Source organism: Grus americana, chromosome 12 (assembly GCF_028858705.1).
Source record: "Grus americana isolate bGruAme1 chromosome 12, bGruAme1.mat, whole genome shotgun sequence".
Taxonomy (NCBI): domain Eukaryota; kingdom Metazoa; phylum Chordata; class Aves; order Gruiformes; family Gruidae; genus Grus; species Grus americana.
In genome coordinates, this window is record NC_072863.1 from 22,025,936 (window position 1) to 22,040,919 (window position 14,984).

The 14,984-nt window shown below is 45.6% G+C and overlaps 1 protein-coding gene and 1 long non-coding RNA gene across 18 annotated transcripts in view; one reads left to right on the plus strand and one right to left on the minus strand.

Moving 5' to 3' along the window:
* The window catches only part of LOC129211696 (uncharacterized), a 281,089-nt gene that overhangs the window by 246,431 nt on the left and 19,674 nt on the right, over positions 1-14,984 (plus strand). For 5 of the 10 annotated variants that reach the window (XR_008578922.1, XR_008578927.1, XR_008578924.1 and 2 more), the window contains one exon: positions 435-14,721. This is a non-coding gene — a long non-coding RNA (uncharacterized LOC129211696). The remainder of the gene's footprint in view (positions 1-434; positions 14,722-14,984) is intronic. The other 5 variants (XR_008578928.1, XR_008578923.1, XR_008578925.1 and 2 more) reach the window with 4 other exon arrangements.
* ARHGEF9 (Cdc42 guanine nucleotide exchange factor 9) overlaps positions 2,449-14,984 on the minus strand; it is a 212,597-nt gene continuing 200,061 nt past the window's right edge. For 5 of the 8 annotated variants that reach the window (XM_054839166.1, XM_054839173.1, XM_054839170.1 and 2 more), the window contains one exon: positions 5,417-5,663. In XM_054839166.1, coding sequence (XP_054695141.1) covers positions 5,482-5,663 — 182 coding nt within the window. In that variant the 3' untranslated portion in view covers positions 5,417-5,481. Of the gene's footprint in view, positions 3,064-5,416; positions 5,664-14,984 lie in introns of those variants that run through there. The other 3 variants (XM_054839167.1, XM_054839172.1, XM_054839168.1) reach the window with 2 other exon arrangements.

Here is a 14,984-nt window from a genome sequence, read left to right on the forward strand (position 1 = left end):
CAAATAACTGTCACTAAATGAAATTATCGGCAGCAGCGGCATTCCCGGCCGTGGAGTGCTCTTCTCTCTGGCCACTGCTGGGGAAGCAAGCTGGGGGTAGGAGCGTGATGCAGAGGCATGGAGGTTGGCTGTTGCTTCTGAGGAGGCTTTGGTAGCGCCCTTGCTCCCAGCACATATGCTGGGCCACTGGGTTTCGTCCCCATTCCCTCCTTGTCAGGGTGTTTTTGGTACATACACCTCTTGGGCAAGGCATACGGCTTGTGCGCTCCCTGACGGCCCCCTCCTTCCCCACAGCTCACATTGCAAACTCGGAGGAGAGCGCAAAATTCTGGCCAACAACTTTTTGGGCCTGCGAAGATGGCAGCGTGGGTAGGAGAGGTGTTCTTGCAGGGGAGGTTTTGTACGTAACTGCATTTTGGGTCTGCTCTCCCCAGGAGCGGACTTTGGAAACGGCGCTGTGCCAGTCCTCCCGAGGGACTTCAGCTACGTGCTACAGGAGAAACAGGATCATTTGGACGGGTGAACCCCAGCACGGCGCCAACGCCACCTGCATTGCAAGCAGTAATGTAAGCAAGAGAAAAAAGCTTGGGCTGGGGTATTGCTGAAGCAGTAGGCAAATGTGAAGCTGTGATGTCTGAGGTCTGGGTGAGCCTGCTCCTGGACCCGCTCACACTCTGGCCCCACAGACGCCTTTGCAGTCACAGCTTTGCCTCTGTCCTGTCTCTCTCCCTCTCTCCCACAGCAGAGCTGCTTGGCTTTTCCATTTTTTTGTTCCCTGACTGGTTTCCTAATATGCGTGGGCTGGAGATGCGGTCAGCCCGTGTGCCAGCAAACTGGCCATCACTCGCCCAGACAGGCACCCGCAGGACAGATGGGAAAGAGCCGAAAGTCAGTGTCATTACTGAAAACGTAGCTCTTTGGCCACAGTTATTTATAGGAACTTGGTACGTGTGCCTGTGTGTTTCTCCACGACGACAGGCATCGCTCCCAACCACTACCGACTCTGGATGCCGTGGTGCAATAACCCCGGTTTTCTTGGTTACAAATTGTATTTTTGGGCTGTCTAGAAATACATGACTCAACTGTCTTACCTGCGCAATGCCACCGGGTTTCTGGAGAGAGCACTTTGCCTGCTGGGGCAAAGCACCCGGTTCCTTCTCCCTGCGGGCACCTGCTCCCCCCAGGCCGAGGGAAAACCAGGGCAGGAACCTGCTCATCTCCTCGCGGAGCAGCGTGAGGCCAGGCTCCCTCCCCTCGAAAACCCACCCCCTGCTCTACTTCCACATGCTCTGAAATGCTTCTTAGGTTGCTCAGAACGTACTTGTGATTAGATGTCTGTTTGGAGAAGTCAGCTGTCTTCACATTTGGGTTGGAGCTCAGCAAAGTTCAGTAACAGAAAGCATTTTAAAACCATGTTTCGCAGAAGACGTGATCGGAGCTCCACTCAGAGCAACCCCTGCCAGCACTTGCAAGGTGGGATTTTGTCAGCGTTGAACCTCTAGCTACTCATTAATCATTTCACTCAGTTCAGATGGAGGACACAAAGCAAGGGGGAGGTGGGATGTTTCCAAAACAAATCTATTTTTTGGTTACACACAAATGTCTTAGTGTCCGCTTTGCTGACAAGGTGGAGCCCCACCCCAGCGATTCGTGCTCAGCCTTTGGGAACAGAGTGAGACCGCTCTGAGGAAAATGATTTAAAATGCCTTCAGATGCCTTTTCACTTCTTTTTATTTAATTCCATAAATATTTTCATAAGGCTCAGTGTCTTTACAACACTTTTTTAAACACTTTTTTTGTTTTATACACACAACTTTGACACTTGTTTGACAGGGTCAAACAGTCCAATATAAACAAAATAATAAAACTGGCAAGTGCGGATCAGCTGGGTTACCAAAATCCTTTTTTTTTCTTTTTTTTTTTTTTTTTTGCTCTTACTGTTAAAACCCCAAAAGCACTAAAATATCAGTATTTGGCTTCAAACTAGAATTTTAAAAACCTTTTTTTTTTTTTAAATTCTCTGCTACAAGTCCCTGTCGTCATAGTGCCTTTAAACTCCTACAGACTCTTCTTTTCTTCGTAAGGAAAAATAAGCTCGGTGATGCCATGCAGAACTTACAATAGCTACTAAATATACATGTTCCCTGAAATGTAGCTGCAATGAAAAGATGACAGAGCATAAAGAGAACAAAACCAGAAACCCAAAGCACCACAGTGTACTATCAATAACATTGCAGTGGACGGCCAGTGACCATCCAGAAACTGAAACAAATTTCAAATATATTTCTCTATGTATTATTTTCTATTTACAACTGTTAGATGCACCTAGGTTGGTTCTTGTTTGATCTTTTTGGAGAGGGTGGGGAGGCGAAAGTCTTGAATTTAGATCCTCTGTTCTAGTGTCTAGGTCAAGGGGTAATGCATGTCATTTACCTAGGGAAGAGGGTGTTTTTATTTTGTATATATATAGAGAGAGATTCAGCCAGAGAAATGCCGTAAACATGTAAGTTTGTTACAACTCTCTTGTTTCTGCATATGGAATGGTAAGTGGGTTCCTCCTGTCTGGCATTGAAATGAAAGTCTCTATCAGATGCTCGGAAGTCAGCCCAACCTGATTGCATCTGCGCTGCTTCCAGCGCTTTCGGACACGAGGCAGCCCAACCCTGCTCCCTATTGGGAAAGCCACGGTAGGTGGTAAAAGTGGGACCCAGTGCTGGTTCTTCTTTGTGATAATGCTCCATCTCTTGCAGCACCTCCACAATGTATGGAGGGGAAGGGCTTTCTTGAATGCCATGCCTGAGAGCCAAGCCCCTCTTCCCTCTGGAACAAGCGCCTGCATCTGCTTTGCCTGCCGCCTGGCTCTGGCAAGCACGAGCAATGCTAGTTTGTTTTGGCTTTCCAGTTAAGAAAGAAGCTGCGAGTCCAACAAGTGGCCTTGTCAGATCAAGCGAGTCTTGATTTATGATGCAAATAATGGTGTGGCGGTGGTGTTTCTTTTTTCCTAGTGCTGAATATTTAGGAAGCATCTTCTCATAAAAATTATGGATGTCTCATTCTCACTCTCTGAGGCACAAAACAGTAAATGAACAGGCTTAACTAATGTGCTTGTTACTTTTTTTCCCTTAAGCAATTAAAAAGGCAAAGGAATAAGTGAAATTTTCATCATGTTGATAACAGTTTGTAATCTCTTTCTCTCTCTCTCTCTCTACATCTCTCCAGCCATTCAGAAACAGTAAAACATTTCAGTTAACTTCTGAGAACCCATCTCATTCACTTCTTTAAATACCCATTCTGTTAAAGAAACAAAATAATATTTACTACATATTCACTATTCAAATCTGACCATAAAAATGCAAAGATACAAAAGAGAGTAAAAATAATTTGATATAAAATGGGGTTGCTTCCTATTTGGGACTCCCAGTGTTTCACTGCTGCCTGTCACAGAGGGGCCATTCTTCCTCTCCAAAACACTAATCTGGCTTTGCTGTTTATTGGTAGCTGCTAGATTACTAAAAAGTGCTGAGATTATTTTTGTACTTAAATAAAAAATATAGCCACTGCCTTGTAATATGCCCTGAAATAAAACAGGCTCCATGGCAATACTGAAATCACCCTCTCCGCTCTTCCCATTTGCTTGTATTTCTTAGGGGAGAAAAAAAAATGTATCTCCATGCTAGTTGGCCTGGGGTGCTTATGTGGTATATCAGATTCGAAAGAAAATGATAAATACTGTGATCAATCACTTCATCCCACATTTTCAAAGGAGCTTGCAGAACTGCTCTGCAAAGTTTTTAAGTTCATCTTCTAAATCTGGTTAAACAGTCTCATTTGCCCTAGGGGAAAAAAAAAATCATCCTAGTGCACAATGATTTGTTTTACAAGCTTGAACGTAAGCTTTTGCGCTTGCAAACAAATGTACTTAGGGCTGAAACTGTAGGAAGTGTCTGTGAAAACAGAGCTATCAATCTCCAGAGGGAGAAAAAGAGAGAGAAAGAGACCTGGAGAGTTCAGCTAATCACTCCAGAGCCCGCTGACACTGATACACCTCTGCTGAACCACTGAAGCCGTTCAGTTTAAACTGATCACTGACTTAGATTAGGTCACATAATCATGGTCATGCGGCTAAACTTCTTGGGTCACATCCATCTCTTTCCTGAAAGGCAGTTCCCAACTCCTCTGCAGCTCGGGTGCGTTAAATCTCAGGTAACTACTTCCCATCGCTTAGGCAATGATCCTTCCGCTAACAGGTCGCTACTGGCAGCTCCTGTTTTGCCTGGGAGGCCAGTGCCCAAGGGACGCCAGGGATCTTATATGCAACAGAGTAGAGCAGGCAGTGAGTGCAGTCATGGTCCTCATTTTTGGGATCATTGCTCCTGTAAATGGCAATTAGTGGTTCATTAACGCAGTACTGTGCAGGCGTGAGTGTGGCCAACAGGATGGGACCTTAGTTCCCGAAGAAAGAAAACTGGCCATTTGTTGGAGCCCAACAGCCAATTTTCCTCTAGCTGGAATGGCGGGCATGAAGCCGTCAGTTTTTAAGCTTTTATCTTTGCATGGAAAACAAAGATAGGAGTGGGCTTTTCAGAGTCATGTCTCAGCTCAAAAAGAAAATCAAAGGTAAGCCCCCAGAAATAAAACTAAATGCAAAAGAAATAAAAGCCCCTGATAGTCTTTTCTCAGTCTTATTCCAAGCGTGAACAAATCACACTGAACTGAGAAAAAGACCGTGCTTAACAAAAATGCAAAAAGTTAACTGAGGAAAACCCATCTCTCACTTCCTAAATAGCTGATAGCCCTTCTGCTTGTTTTCACCTGCCCATAGCAAAACAGTTAAAGCCAGAGAAATACTGCGCAGCAGAGCGTGGTGCACAAGGGAGCACATCCAGACAGGCACAAGTCAGACCAGAGAATGCAGGACGGGGACGGGGAAGGGGTCGATGCTCTTCATTGAAATGACAACTCCAGGGACAGCCAAGGAAGGGACGGAGAGGGAGGGAGAGGGAGCAGAGATCTCCCGGCACTCCAAAAAACAAACAACCCCCCCATAAATAAAATCAAATAAAATATACACCAATGTAGTCCATGAGGAACTTCGATGACGAATTCACACAAGCGAGAAAGCATTCTGGGATGCCAATGACGACTTGAATGAAAATGAAGAAAAAAAAAAAAAAAAAAAAGATGTCCAACCAATGGAATAAAATAAAATAGGTCACATGGTTAGAAATCATTGGTGCTTCCTAGTATCTAGTAGCAGATTGCTTCCCAAAAACAACAAAAAAAGTTTTTGGTCCTTCTATATATATACATATATGTATATATATTATTATTTTTAAAATATGTGTGTATATATATATATGTATATATATTTAGTTGCAACAGTGCTTCTCCGAAAAAAGGTCCATCTATAAATATAATTTTATTTATTTTTATTTTTAAATTTTAGTTCTTTTAAGTTAAAATTCTCCATCTCTCTAGGTATTATTTTTTGAATGGTGTTAACCTGCTGAAGTTTTGCCAGAATGGTGCCTGGCTGCGTCTGGGTTCGGTGAACTCGAAGACCTGGGACTGGGATATGCCATCTGTCACCATGTATTGTCCCTGATTTAATGGATCCTGGGGTGGTGGGTAGGCTGGAGGAACCGACTTGGAGTAGCTCACACCTGCATCGATGATTGGGGGGAAAAAGAAACAGATCAGTCAAAGTGCAATTGGGTCAATAGTCTTTCTTCGTCATGCTATCGCTTCTTATCACTTAATAACCAGGGTCCCAAACAACAGGGAGACGTGCTAGAGACGGCAAATCTACAGAGGAACGCAGCAACTGCCTAAACTGTCAGCTCGGAGGCTACCTACACTAGACCACCAGTTCAAGATTTGGAAAGGATCCATTACTTTTGTAGTGGCAGAGTTTTGGCTGCCCTCATGGAAAAGTCCTGTGTGCCCTAACGAGGCACAAACATGGCCAGGCCATACGCGGAATCAATCTGCTCAGACAAAGGCAGGCGACCGCATCATTCAACCTGCTCACAAATTTAACGCTTGCTGGTTCCAAACTCGTTCTCACCCTCCCTCCCGGCTACGCTTGCAAAGCGGTTTTGCCCCAACATGCCCCAGTGACCAGCCCCGAGCAGTGCGACCCCGAGGATCTCTTGGCACCAGTTCCTGCGCCAGAATGGAGCAAAGCTGCTTTGGAGGAAACGCTATGCTGCAGGGACCCGTGCTGCTTCAGCGCTACTCTGCCTATACGGAGAGCAAGTCATTATTTTCGTTAGGAAAGTTTGTAGGACTTTTCCATAGGGTTTGTTTCAAATTTACCAGTCTGGTTGCAGCCAAAAACGGCTGCACGCAACACAGAAAAGGCTGATTTGCTCAATCCAAACTGGTAGCAATGGATGGACTGGCAAGGCTACACTTCCAGGTTCTAGGTGCGTAATTCCCACGTAGGTGAGTCAGAGTTCCTGGGCAGGAACGGCGTGGGGGGATGCTGCCCTTACAGCTTTCCCACGGAAGGGGGGAGCTTCGGCAAGCTGGGACCTATACAACCTGTTGTAAAGGACGGCGTAGGAAGAGTGGCTCTGGGTGAATGGAACAGAAGGGAGGCATATCACCACCAAAGTGTAGACTACAGGGAACAGTAATATAGCTACTTCTGTATTCCCTTCCCCGCAACACCACTGATGAGGGATAACCCCTCCTTCAGCCTCAGGGTAGAGTGATCGGCTGGAAACCAGAACTCCAGAGAAAGGCAGGAAGGAGAGAGGAGCAGGGCTCTGAAGCAGGTTGCTGTAAGCTCTGGCCATCTCTGGATCCCCTCTGCCGCATGCAGAACTGCTCTTCCTTCTGCGGGGAGGGCAGCCCCGGCCGCGTGACGGGTGGCAGGCTTCGCAAGGGCCATCTTGAGGCCATTGCCTCCCCTGGTTTTAACCGCAGGAGCGAGGTGACTCTACCCAAGTAGATCAGTATCCTCATCTGGAAAGCGGGATGGCATCACCCACCTACCTCACACGAGGGTTGTGAAGCTAAATTAATTAATGTTTGTAAAACACTTTGAGATCCTCGGCTGGGAAGGTGCTAGAGAAGGCAAAATACGGTGATTAGCACCCAGGCACCACAGCAACGTGTGTAAAAGAAATGCGACTCTTTGCATTCAGTTAGCGGTTCCTACCCACACACAAACACATGCTTTGCGGGACCAGCACTGGCCGGCCCAGGCACAGGAAGGCTGCACACAGTTGGGTACTTACAGACAAAGGAAAAAAGCCTCACAAAGTGCACTCACGGAGCTCATCAGACAACTTTTATATGTTTCAGGACCTCTTTTAGATACAAAACTAAGGCTTTAGTATGGCTTTAGGAAAGAGAATTAATTCGCTTCCCCTTGCTATAGAATTTACCAGTCAAGGGTTGTTACCATCTTCAAAAGGTTCAGACCAAATGGAGATATCATCTTGACTATGTCTAACTGATTTCTCCTTCTTTACAGCAAATACCATCAAATTGTGCAGCGCTCTGTCCACCGTAGAGAGTAACCAAGATCTTTCCTTACGGTGGACAAAAACCGCTCCGTGATTCATACTTATTAACCTTTAACAAATTCATCACAGTTAACATTTCAAACTTATTTGAAAAGAACAACCTGGAGATGTGCCACATTTGTATCTGCATGCTGGAATAGAGTTACTCATCAACGAGTTTTCTCCTCTGCCCTTCCCAAGCTCCTCTCTCCCACAGAAAGCCTGCAAAGCAGAGTGCAGCCGCAGAGCCCTTGCTGTCCTGGGGTCAAATCTGGACAGGGTCGGTTCTAGGATACCTGAGACAACTTCTGTCTCACCCTTGTTGGCAGGCCCCAACCCTCCATTTGAACTGACATCACTATGTGACTTAAGCCAATGACGTCCCATAAGGGTAAGAGCATGGGCTTGAGCTCATCTCTGCCCTTCCTCTTCCATCCCTTCTTCTACACTGTCCTGCTCTGAGTTGCCTTGCTGGAAGGCAGGTCAACATGTGGGCAGTGTAACCAACTGCAGAGTCTGCTCTGGAGGGCAAACGCTAGCCCTGAACCCATACAAGAGTGCAGACATTCGCCTGGAGGCCACCAGCCTTTAGTGCCTTGGCCACTTTTCTCAGCAGAGACTGGTGAGGAATTTTGGGATCTGTGGGAAGTTTAGGATCTGGTACAGGTCCCTTGCATGGCTAGAGTTGGGAAATGTATCTTCTGTCTGGTAAGTGGTTTGGATCTTCGACTGACCCAAAGGACCTGGAATGACTTCAAAGGCAAATAGTCCCTATGCCACCCAGATTACTAACTAATATTCTACAACACAAAAGAGCTGTGAATCTAAAGCTGCTACTAAGGGGCATACAGCAATTGGTTCTAGCTTTGGAAGACCTCAAAACCACATTGCTTTAATGACGTGGCCCAATGTCTTTTGCATCCTGTGGCTGCAGAGTAGCAGTCAGCCTTGTGATGCACCCGGTCTGCTGTGCGGAGCTGGGCTGAGCTCTTTATTGTCTCTAAATCAATTTGTGGAGGGTGAACTAGTGTATTTTAATTGTGATACAGAAATGCTAAGAAATCTCCTGGATCAGCAAAATGTTATGTACTTGGAAGGCTGAAGAAGTAGAGAAAGGACAGTCTGGCTGAAGTCCACTGACATTGATGGAGTTACACTGCAAAGAACGTAATCCATAGTCTGTCTTCTCCAAAAGAGAAAAAGGCAGACTCCCCTGGCCAGATCACTAGCAAACCCCATTCAGTTCCTTCCCAAAATAGCCTTTTTGGTCCCAGCTCCTGAAAAATGTCTGTCCTTGCTTCAAACATACCCATGCACACACTGCCGCTTCCCTCAGTAAAGCTCAGACCCACGTTCTCAAAGTTGTTTGTGCGGCCCTGCTCAAGGACCTAGGCTATTGGCATTAATTAAGCTGGATGAACATCAAAAGCTCTGGCTGGTTCTACTTGAATAAGCAGCCGAACGTTTGCATATTTATCCTATTTATCAAATGGCCTCCGTGGCCTGATCGATCAAGACTGCGGCTCTCAATAGCATGCACAATTGCCGTGTGTTTGTGGGCGTGCAGACAAAAACATTTGTGCTCTGGCGAGTCAGGCTGATAATTCTGTAAGAATACATTTCTTGTGAAACTGTGATGTAGCACTTTGCAATAGCTTGAGGTGCCCCAAGAATGGACTTCTTTTTTTTTTTTGGACACACCCACATTCTTGACAAGGTGGAACACGGGAACTGGCGGGGGGGAAGGAGAGACATTTGTCTAATCTGTACATCTTCAAATCCTCAGAAAGAGCAATTCTGGGAAAAAGTATGAAAGGTATTTTTCTATTCTGCTCTGAAGTGGTTTGTTCCCTCATCGAAACTCGGGGCTGCTGTGCAAAATTTTCTCTTGAGGGATTTTTTTTTTTTTAATATGCAAAACCATAACTCCACTGCAATTCAACAGAAAGAAATGAGCAAAGCTTTCTTCCAACGTGATTTTGGGCTGCGTGGCGAACAGAATTCAAAGTGCAAAGGGAAAGAATCGATAGATAAGCAACGATTTCCAGACACAGCTGCTGCGCTGCCCTTCCAAGGTGTGAGAAAGCAGCTATACACCAATGACCAGACTTGGAGCTCCTTCTGCTGGTTCATGCATAATTCTGCACTGTAGCAGAATACAAAGGCTGCAGCTGCATAGCAAGATCGTTCAGCAGGGTGGGGGTTGTGGAAATCTGTTCAGAATGAGAAAAAGAAAACTCCAGGGTTTATAATTTGGCTAGACAAAACTGGTAAGGAGAGATGCTGCGCTGCCAGTTGAAATGATGTCTTTTTTTAGTACTAGGCAACGTCACATGAAATCTTTCGGACTTCTCAGCTCAGAAAAAAACAATTAAAAAGATTTAAAACTGTCTCTTTTTTCCCTTCTAGTTCTTTTTTTAAAGTGTCTCTTCTATTTGAGGTTACAACATGACTTCAGTAGCACTTGAAGATTTAGGAGCATGCTGTTGACTCACAGGCAATCCACACAGACACGTGCAGACAGACCCACTTGTAATACAGCAGGACAGCTACAGTAACACTGCACCTTTCCAGAGTTAATACAAAACATACACAGAACGCCCTCAGATTCCCCTGTATATAACCATGGAAACTTGCCTTACAAGCTGTTTATTCCATCCTCAACCTTTAAGATTTTAGTTTATAAGTTGATCGGGAGCTAGTTCATAGGTTTTTCTTCTACCTAGCTGTCTAGATCCCATACTGTTCATGAGCCAGAGTTGAGTGGGGGACAATAAAGTATCAACACCAGCTTTCTCTACTGGCCGAGTGGAGGCTGCTGGTAGGAAAGGAAGCAGTGCTGCGCCAAGGAACCTTTCATCTCTCTCCGATCGCAACAGCAGCTGAGCCAACTTGCATCTTTCAGGAGCCATGCTCAAAAATCCCATAAATTCAGTTTCCTCCTGAATATTGTAGCCCATACACAACACGGGGTAGCCAGGAACATACCTCAAGAACACTAATTGTTGTGCGGTTAATTACTCCTGCAACAGCAACAAGTTAAATAAGCAGTAACGGCTGAATGGGTACAGCCCTTTGCCCTTCTTCAGCACGTTTCAACAGAGGATCTCAAAGCACTACTGACTCCATCTGGGTTACTAATGCCTGGAGCGAGAAGCCATCTATCTACGCTGTCATCAATGAGCCTAGTGCTTGCGGACCCAAAGCACGAAGTGCTTGGGCGAGCCGCAGATGGGCACTGCGTAACGCCTGCGTGGTGGAGGGTTTGGGTAGGGTCTGTATTTTACAAGTGATGGGATAAGCTCTGTGATTTCTCTGGGGAAATACCACCGAGAACACGATCAGCTCCTTTCTTTCACCTACACTGTGGGAAGCTCTGTGAAAAAAGGGAAGTGACCCTGATTATCTGAAAATGCAAATGCCCCTCTTTCTTTTAAAGCGGTTAGCCTGTGTGTTGCTCAGTCTCTTTCAATCCCCCCAGGGCTATGCCTACATCTGTGAATAGGAGGGGGAAACATGTCAGGGCCACGTCAATCTTGTTAGCAACGAAGATGCAATAAAATAGGCTTAAACACTCGGGAGAACCACAGGAGGCACCTACAGCCTCCGTTACCTGGTAAGACCTGTCCTCGCCAGCTGGATGAAGCCAGCACACGGACGCTAACGTGCAGACATCTCGTTTTGCTATGCAGACTTGCTGGGGAGAGCTTGAAGTGCCGAAGTGTGAGAAGTCAGAGAAAAGCTGCTTGGGGTTTGGGTCAGGGTTTTTATGACATAGTTCGCCGTGAGCTCAAGTGATCAGAAAGGAAGAAATTAGCAGGAAAATTCAGTGACTCAGAGGGTGTTTTACTGCAGGCCAAAGCAGTTCCTGCTGGCTGACGATTTAACCCCTGCTGGGTTTGCAGAGCTGAGTATTTATGGGCAGATTTAACGACAGCATCCTTCTAAGCTCAGGGCTAAGGGTGACCGTGATTGAATATGTGTCTCCCTCCTTCCGCAAGTCCCAGACCACCGGGCTAAAGGCTTGTCTGGGCTGAGGGCATCTGCTTTGGTGAAGCTATGGCACAGTGCAGAGGAGAATACACAGGACAGAGAAGGGCATGAAGGAGCCGGCTCATAGCGTGGGTCTGAAGAGCTCTCCTGGGTGGGAAATGCTCCCACCTAGCACTAAGGTCACTTTAAATTTGAACAGACATTTCATTTTTCAAAATGGAAACTTCAGTGGGAAACGGTGCTTTAAGAATGGGATCTCCTTCCTGGGTACCGGAACCTTGAATCCCGACACCCTGGCTGACAGCTCGAGGATCAGGAGCAAAAATCCCTTACGGTACACGCTGTCCTGCATGGGCACAAAGCTGGGGATCAGGAAAGTAACTGAATGCTTCTGAAAGCTGCAAACACTAATCATTGAGGGGAGAGATTAAAAGCAGCCAGCAGAACAGAAGCCCTTGATGGATAGAAGCACTAAAGGAGCCTTCTGTTTTCAGACACTTAGAAATGGAAAAAGTACCCTGGATAATCCTGTCTCTATGTTAAGGATGGACTGGGCATCCCCAGAGGATCCATTTTCAAGGGAACTTTAGACTTGTTTCCACTGCTTTAGTCAGTAACGAGCACAATCTTGGAAGCGCAACTCAATGCTATCTTAACGTCGTAGTGTCAGTGCAGGCAGCAAAGGTCCTCAGCGGTACCTGGACTTATCTGCGGAAAAGTTGCACAATCGATTTGCTGTAGCTTAAAAAGGGCTGTGGGGTTTTTTGTTGTTTTTGTAAGTCAAGACAAATAATTTTCTCTGTTACTTTACTATTTCTAGGAGACACCACGCTGAATTCTATTCCTAGTTACCACACTGACATTGAAAAAAGCTAATGGGCAGTAACCGAGAGGCAAAATCTCGAACGATCAATGCAAAAAGAAAAAACGACAACAAACAGCCCTTTTCTGTATCTGTTGGTAAGGTGCAGAGCCAACGCTACCCATTTACTTTACGTCTAATGGACTTAAAAAAGGCCAAAAATTGGTTTAATGCTGTCTTAAGGCACCTGGTCTAATATCATTATGTTTTGCCCAATCCAATAAGTAGTGCAAATCCTAGTATATTGCTGAAAATCTGACCTTGTGCATCATTAAATCGATTTGGAAGGAAGCCTGGCACCGCACACATTTCTGTGCAGCCGTGAGCGTGAGGAGGGGGTTGATTCCAGAGGGGGCTGACTTGTGCCCTGCAGAGGACCCTCACTTTGGGATCAAAAACTTTTCGAAACACTGAGATTTGTGTTCTCTCTTAATCACCCGGATAAAATTTCCGTTAGTTTAAAAAACAGAGTTTTAAGGTTTCTTCTCCTGCTATCAGCTGACGTCTCAGCGTCTCTCCCTCGCCCGCTGCAGCGAGCGGTAGATTAAATGCTTCCTTTTGAAACGCACGCCAGCCAGCTCCAGAGTAATACTTCTGGGAGGTGTGGTACAACAGTGCATGAAATAAGCGGCAGTTTATACTATTTGAAAAATGTTTTTCTGCTTCACCTCTAACAAAGTTGATTGCATTTTCCATTTCACCTCCTTCATGGCTTTTCTCTCTTCTCTAAGCATTCTGTGACAGGGAAATTACCATGGTTTCCCATTCAAGAGGTGGAGGGAACAACTGAGATAATCTAGAAACAAATCTGTAATAGGCAGCCACTGACATGGGAGCAGAGCTCTCGACTCGTCAGGTCGGGCTGTTGAGTCATCGAGCCCTGCTGTGGCCACCGAGACCTGTCCTGCAAAGGCCGTAAATTTAGATAATAGTTCAGTTGGATGCAGTGGAAGTATTCCTACTCCTAAAGGGCTTCACTGCTTTCCAGGTATACCTGAGGCTCCAAAACCAACTTAAAGCCCTTTCCAGTGCTACTGTTGTGCTGTGGGAGGCTGCACGGGGAGGGCAAAGGCAGCGCGTGGTGCCTGCAGGCAGCAACCTCCTGGCATAGGTGCACCCGTCTACCTGCTTCCAGCCCCAAGAGCTGCACCTCGGCCTCAGCAACACAGCCCCAAGTGCCTGCCAAGGTCTTTGGCAAAAAAATTGTTGACAAATATATGTAAAATGCATATGGCAAGATTCAAAAAATCAGCCAACTCTCAGGAATTTCCTCCTACCTCCCTCTTCTGAGCAATGCCACCAGCTCCCTGCTCCAGCAGCCTCGTGTCTCTCTTTGGGTCGTGGGCACAAGACAAACCATGGACTAAGAAAACTAAGAGTTTTCAGCAAAACGTTCAATTCCAGTACTTAATTTAATTAATCTGAGACTGAGCTATGATTACCACAATGTAGGACAAAAGAAACAGAGCTACTAATTTAATGACCCTATTTGTTGTTTTTCAGATTTCATGTCTTAAGTAGAACAACCAGGCTTCACTTCACTCGATTCTTGCGGTCTGACTGAATTTCTGTCTGACTCGAGGACTTCATCTCATAAACAGAACTGCCAGTGTTACAGCATAAGCTCATTCTTCATAAAAGAAATGCTGACCGGTGTTTTAGGAGCTAATTAGTTTTATACTCAGAGAAGTCTAAGATAATAGCCCCTTCTTTTTCATCTTAGAGAGAAAGAGAGAGAAAGAGAAAGAGAGAAAACAAGAGAGCAATTGCTGTGTAAGAAATAAGTACGGTTAGGCATGTTGTATTTGTCAGGATGCAAGTCCAGTGATTTAAGTGGGAATATTGGTAAGCATGCTCAGGCACCTTTGAACCGTGTCACTTAATGACTGAACAGTGCAATTATTAATTAATTAATACCTTAATTAATAATATAACTAATTGACAGCAAATAGTCATTAAAACTGGTTTTGTTGTGGCCATCATGCAAGTCAGTTTCTCTAATTTTCCAGTTGCCGTAATCTCTGTGGTGGTTTCTGTGCTGCGGGCCAAGCGTGCTAGTGGTGAGGGCTGAATCTGCAAAACCGAGCTCGTGACAGCGTCCGCTACTGCCTGAACTACGTGTACGTTGTGTAAGTGTACATGTTCCCTGGGCCCCTTTTTGGGTGTGTGCATACTTTGAGCTTAGAAAATCTGGCCAGGAGAGTTTTTAGAGAACATCTCAGAAGACAACAAAGGAAGTTAGTAGAGAGGAGAAGACTAATGACAATGGAGAGACACAGCAAACCAAGGAGTTTACAGTTGGCCTAGCAAACCACTACTGGACCAGCAAAGCCAGTAGACAACAAACAGGTGAGGCAGAAAGCAAAAAGCTCCTTCGACTTTTGCAAAAAACAACCCGGTGCCTGTACAGAGCGGGGGCAAATCTCAAAAAACCCCATTTATAGGCCTAGTTGTGTCACAGTACTTTGGTAACAAATCAGTATGTCTACGACTTTGTGAAGCTTTGGAAAAACTTGAAAAATGACCTCTCTGACTTTCCCTCCATATTTACTATTTCAAAACCTGTAGCTGCAAGAGTTATTGCGAGAGATAATTAACGCTGGCTGTTTCGC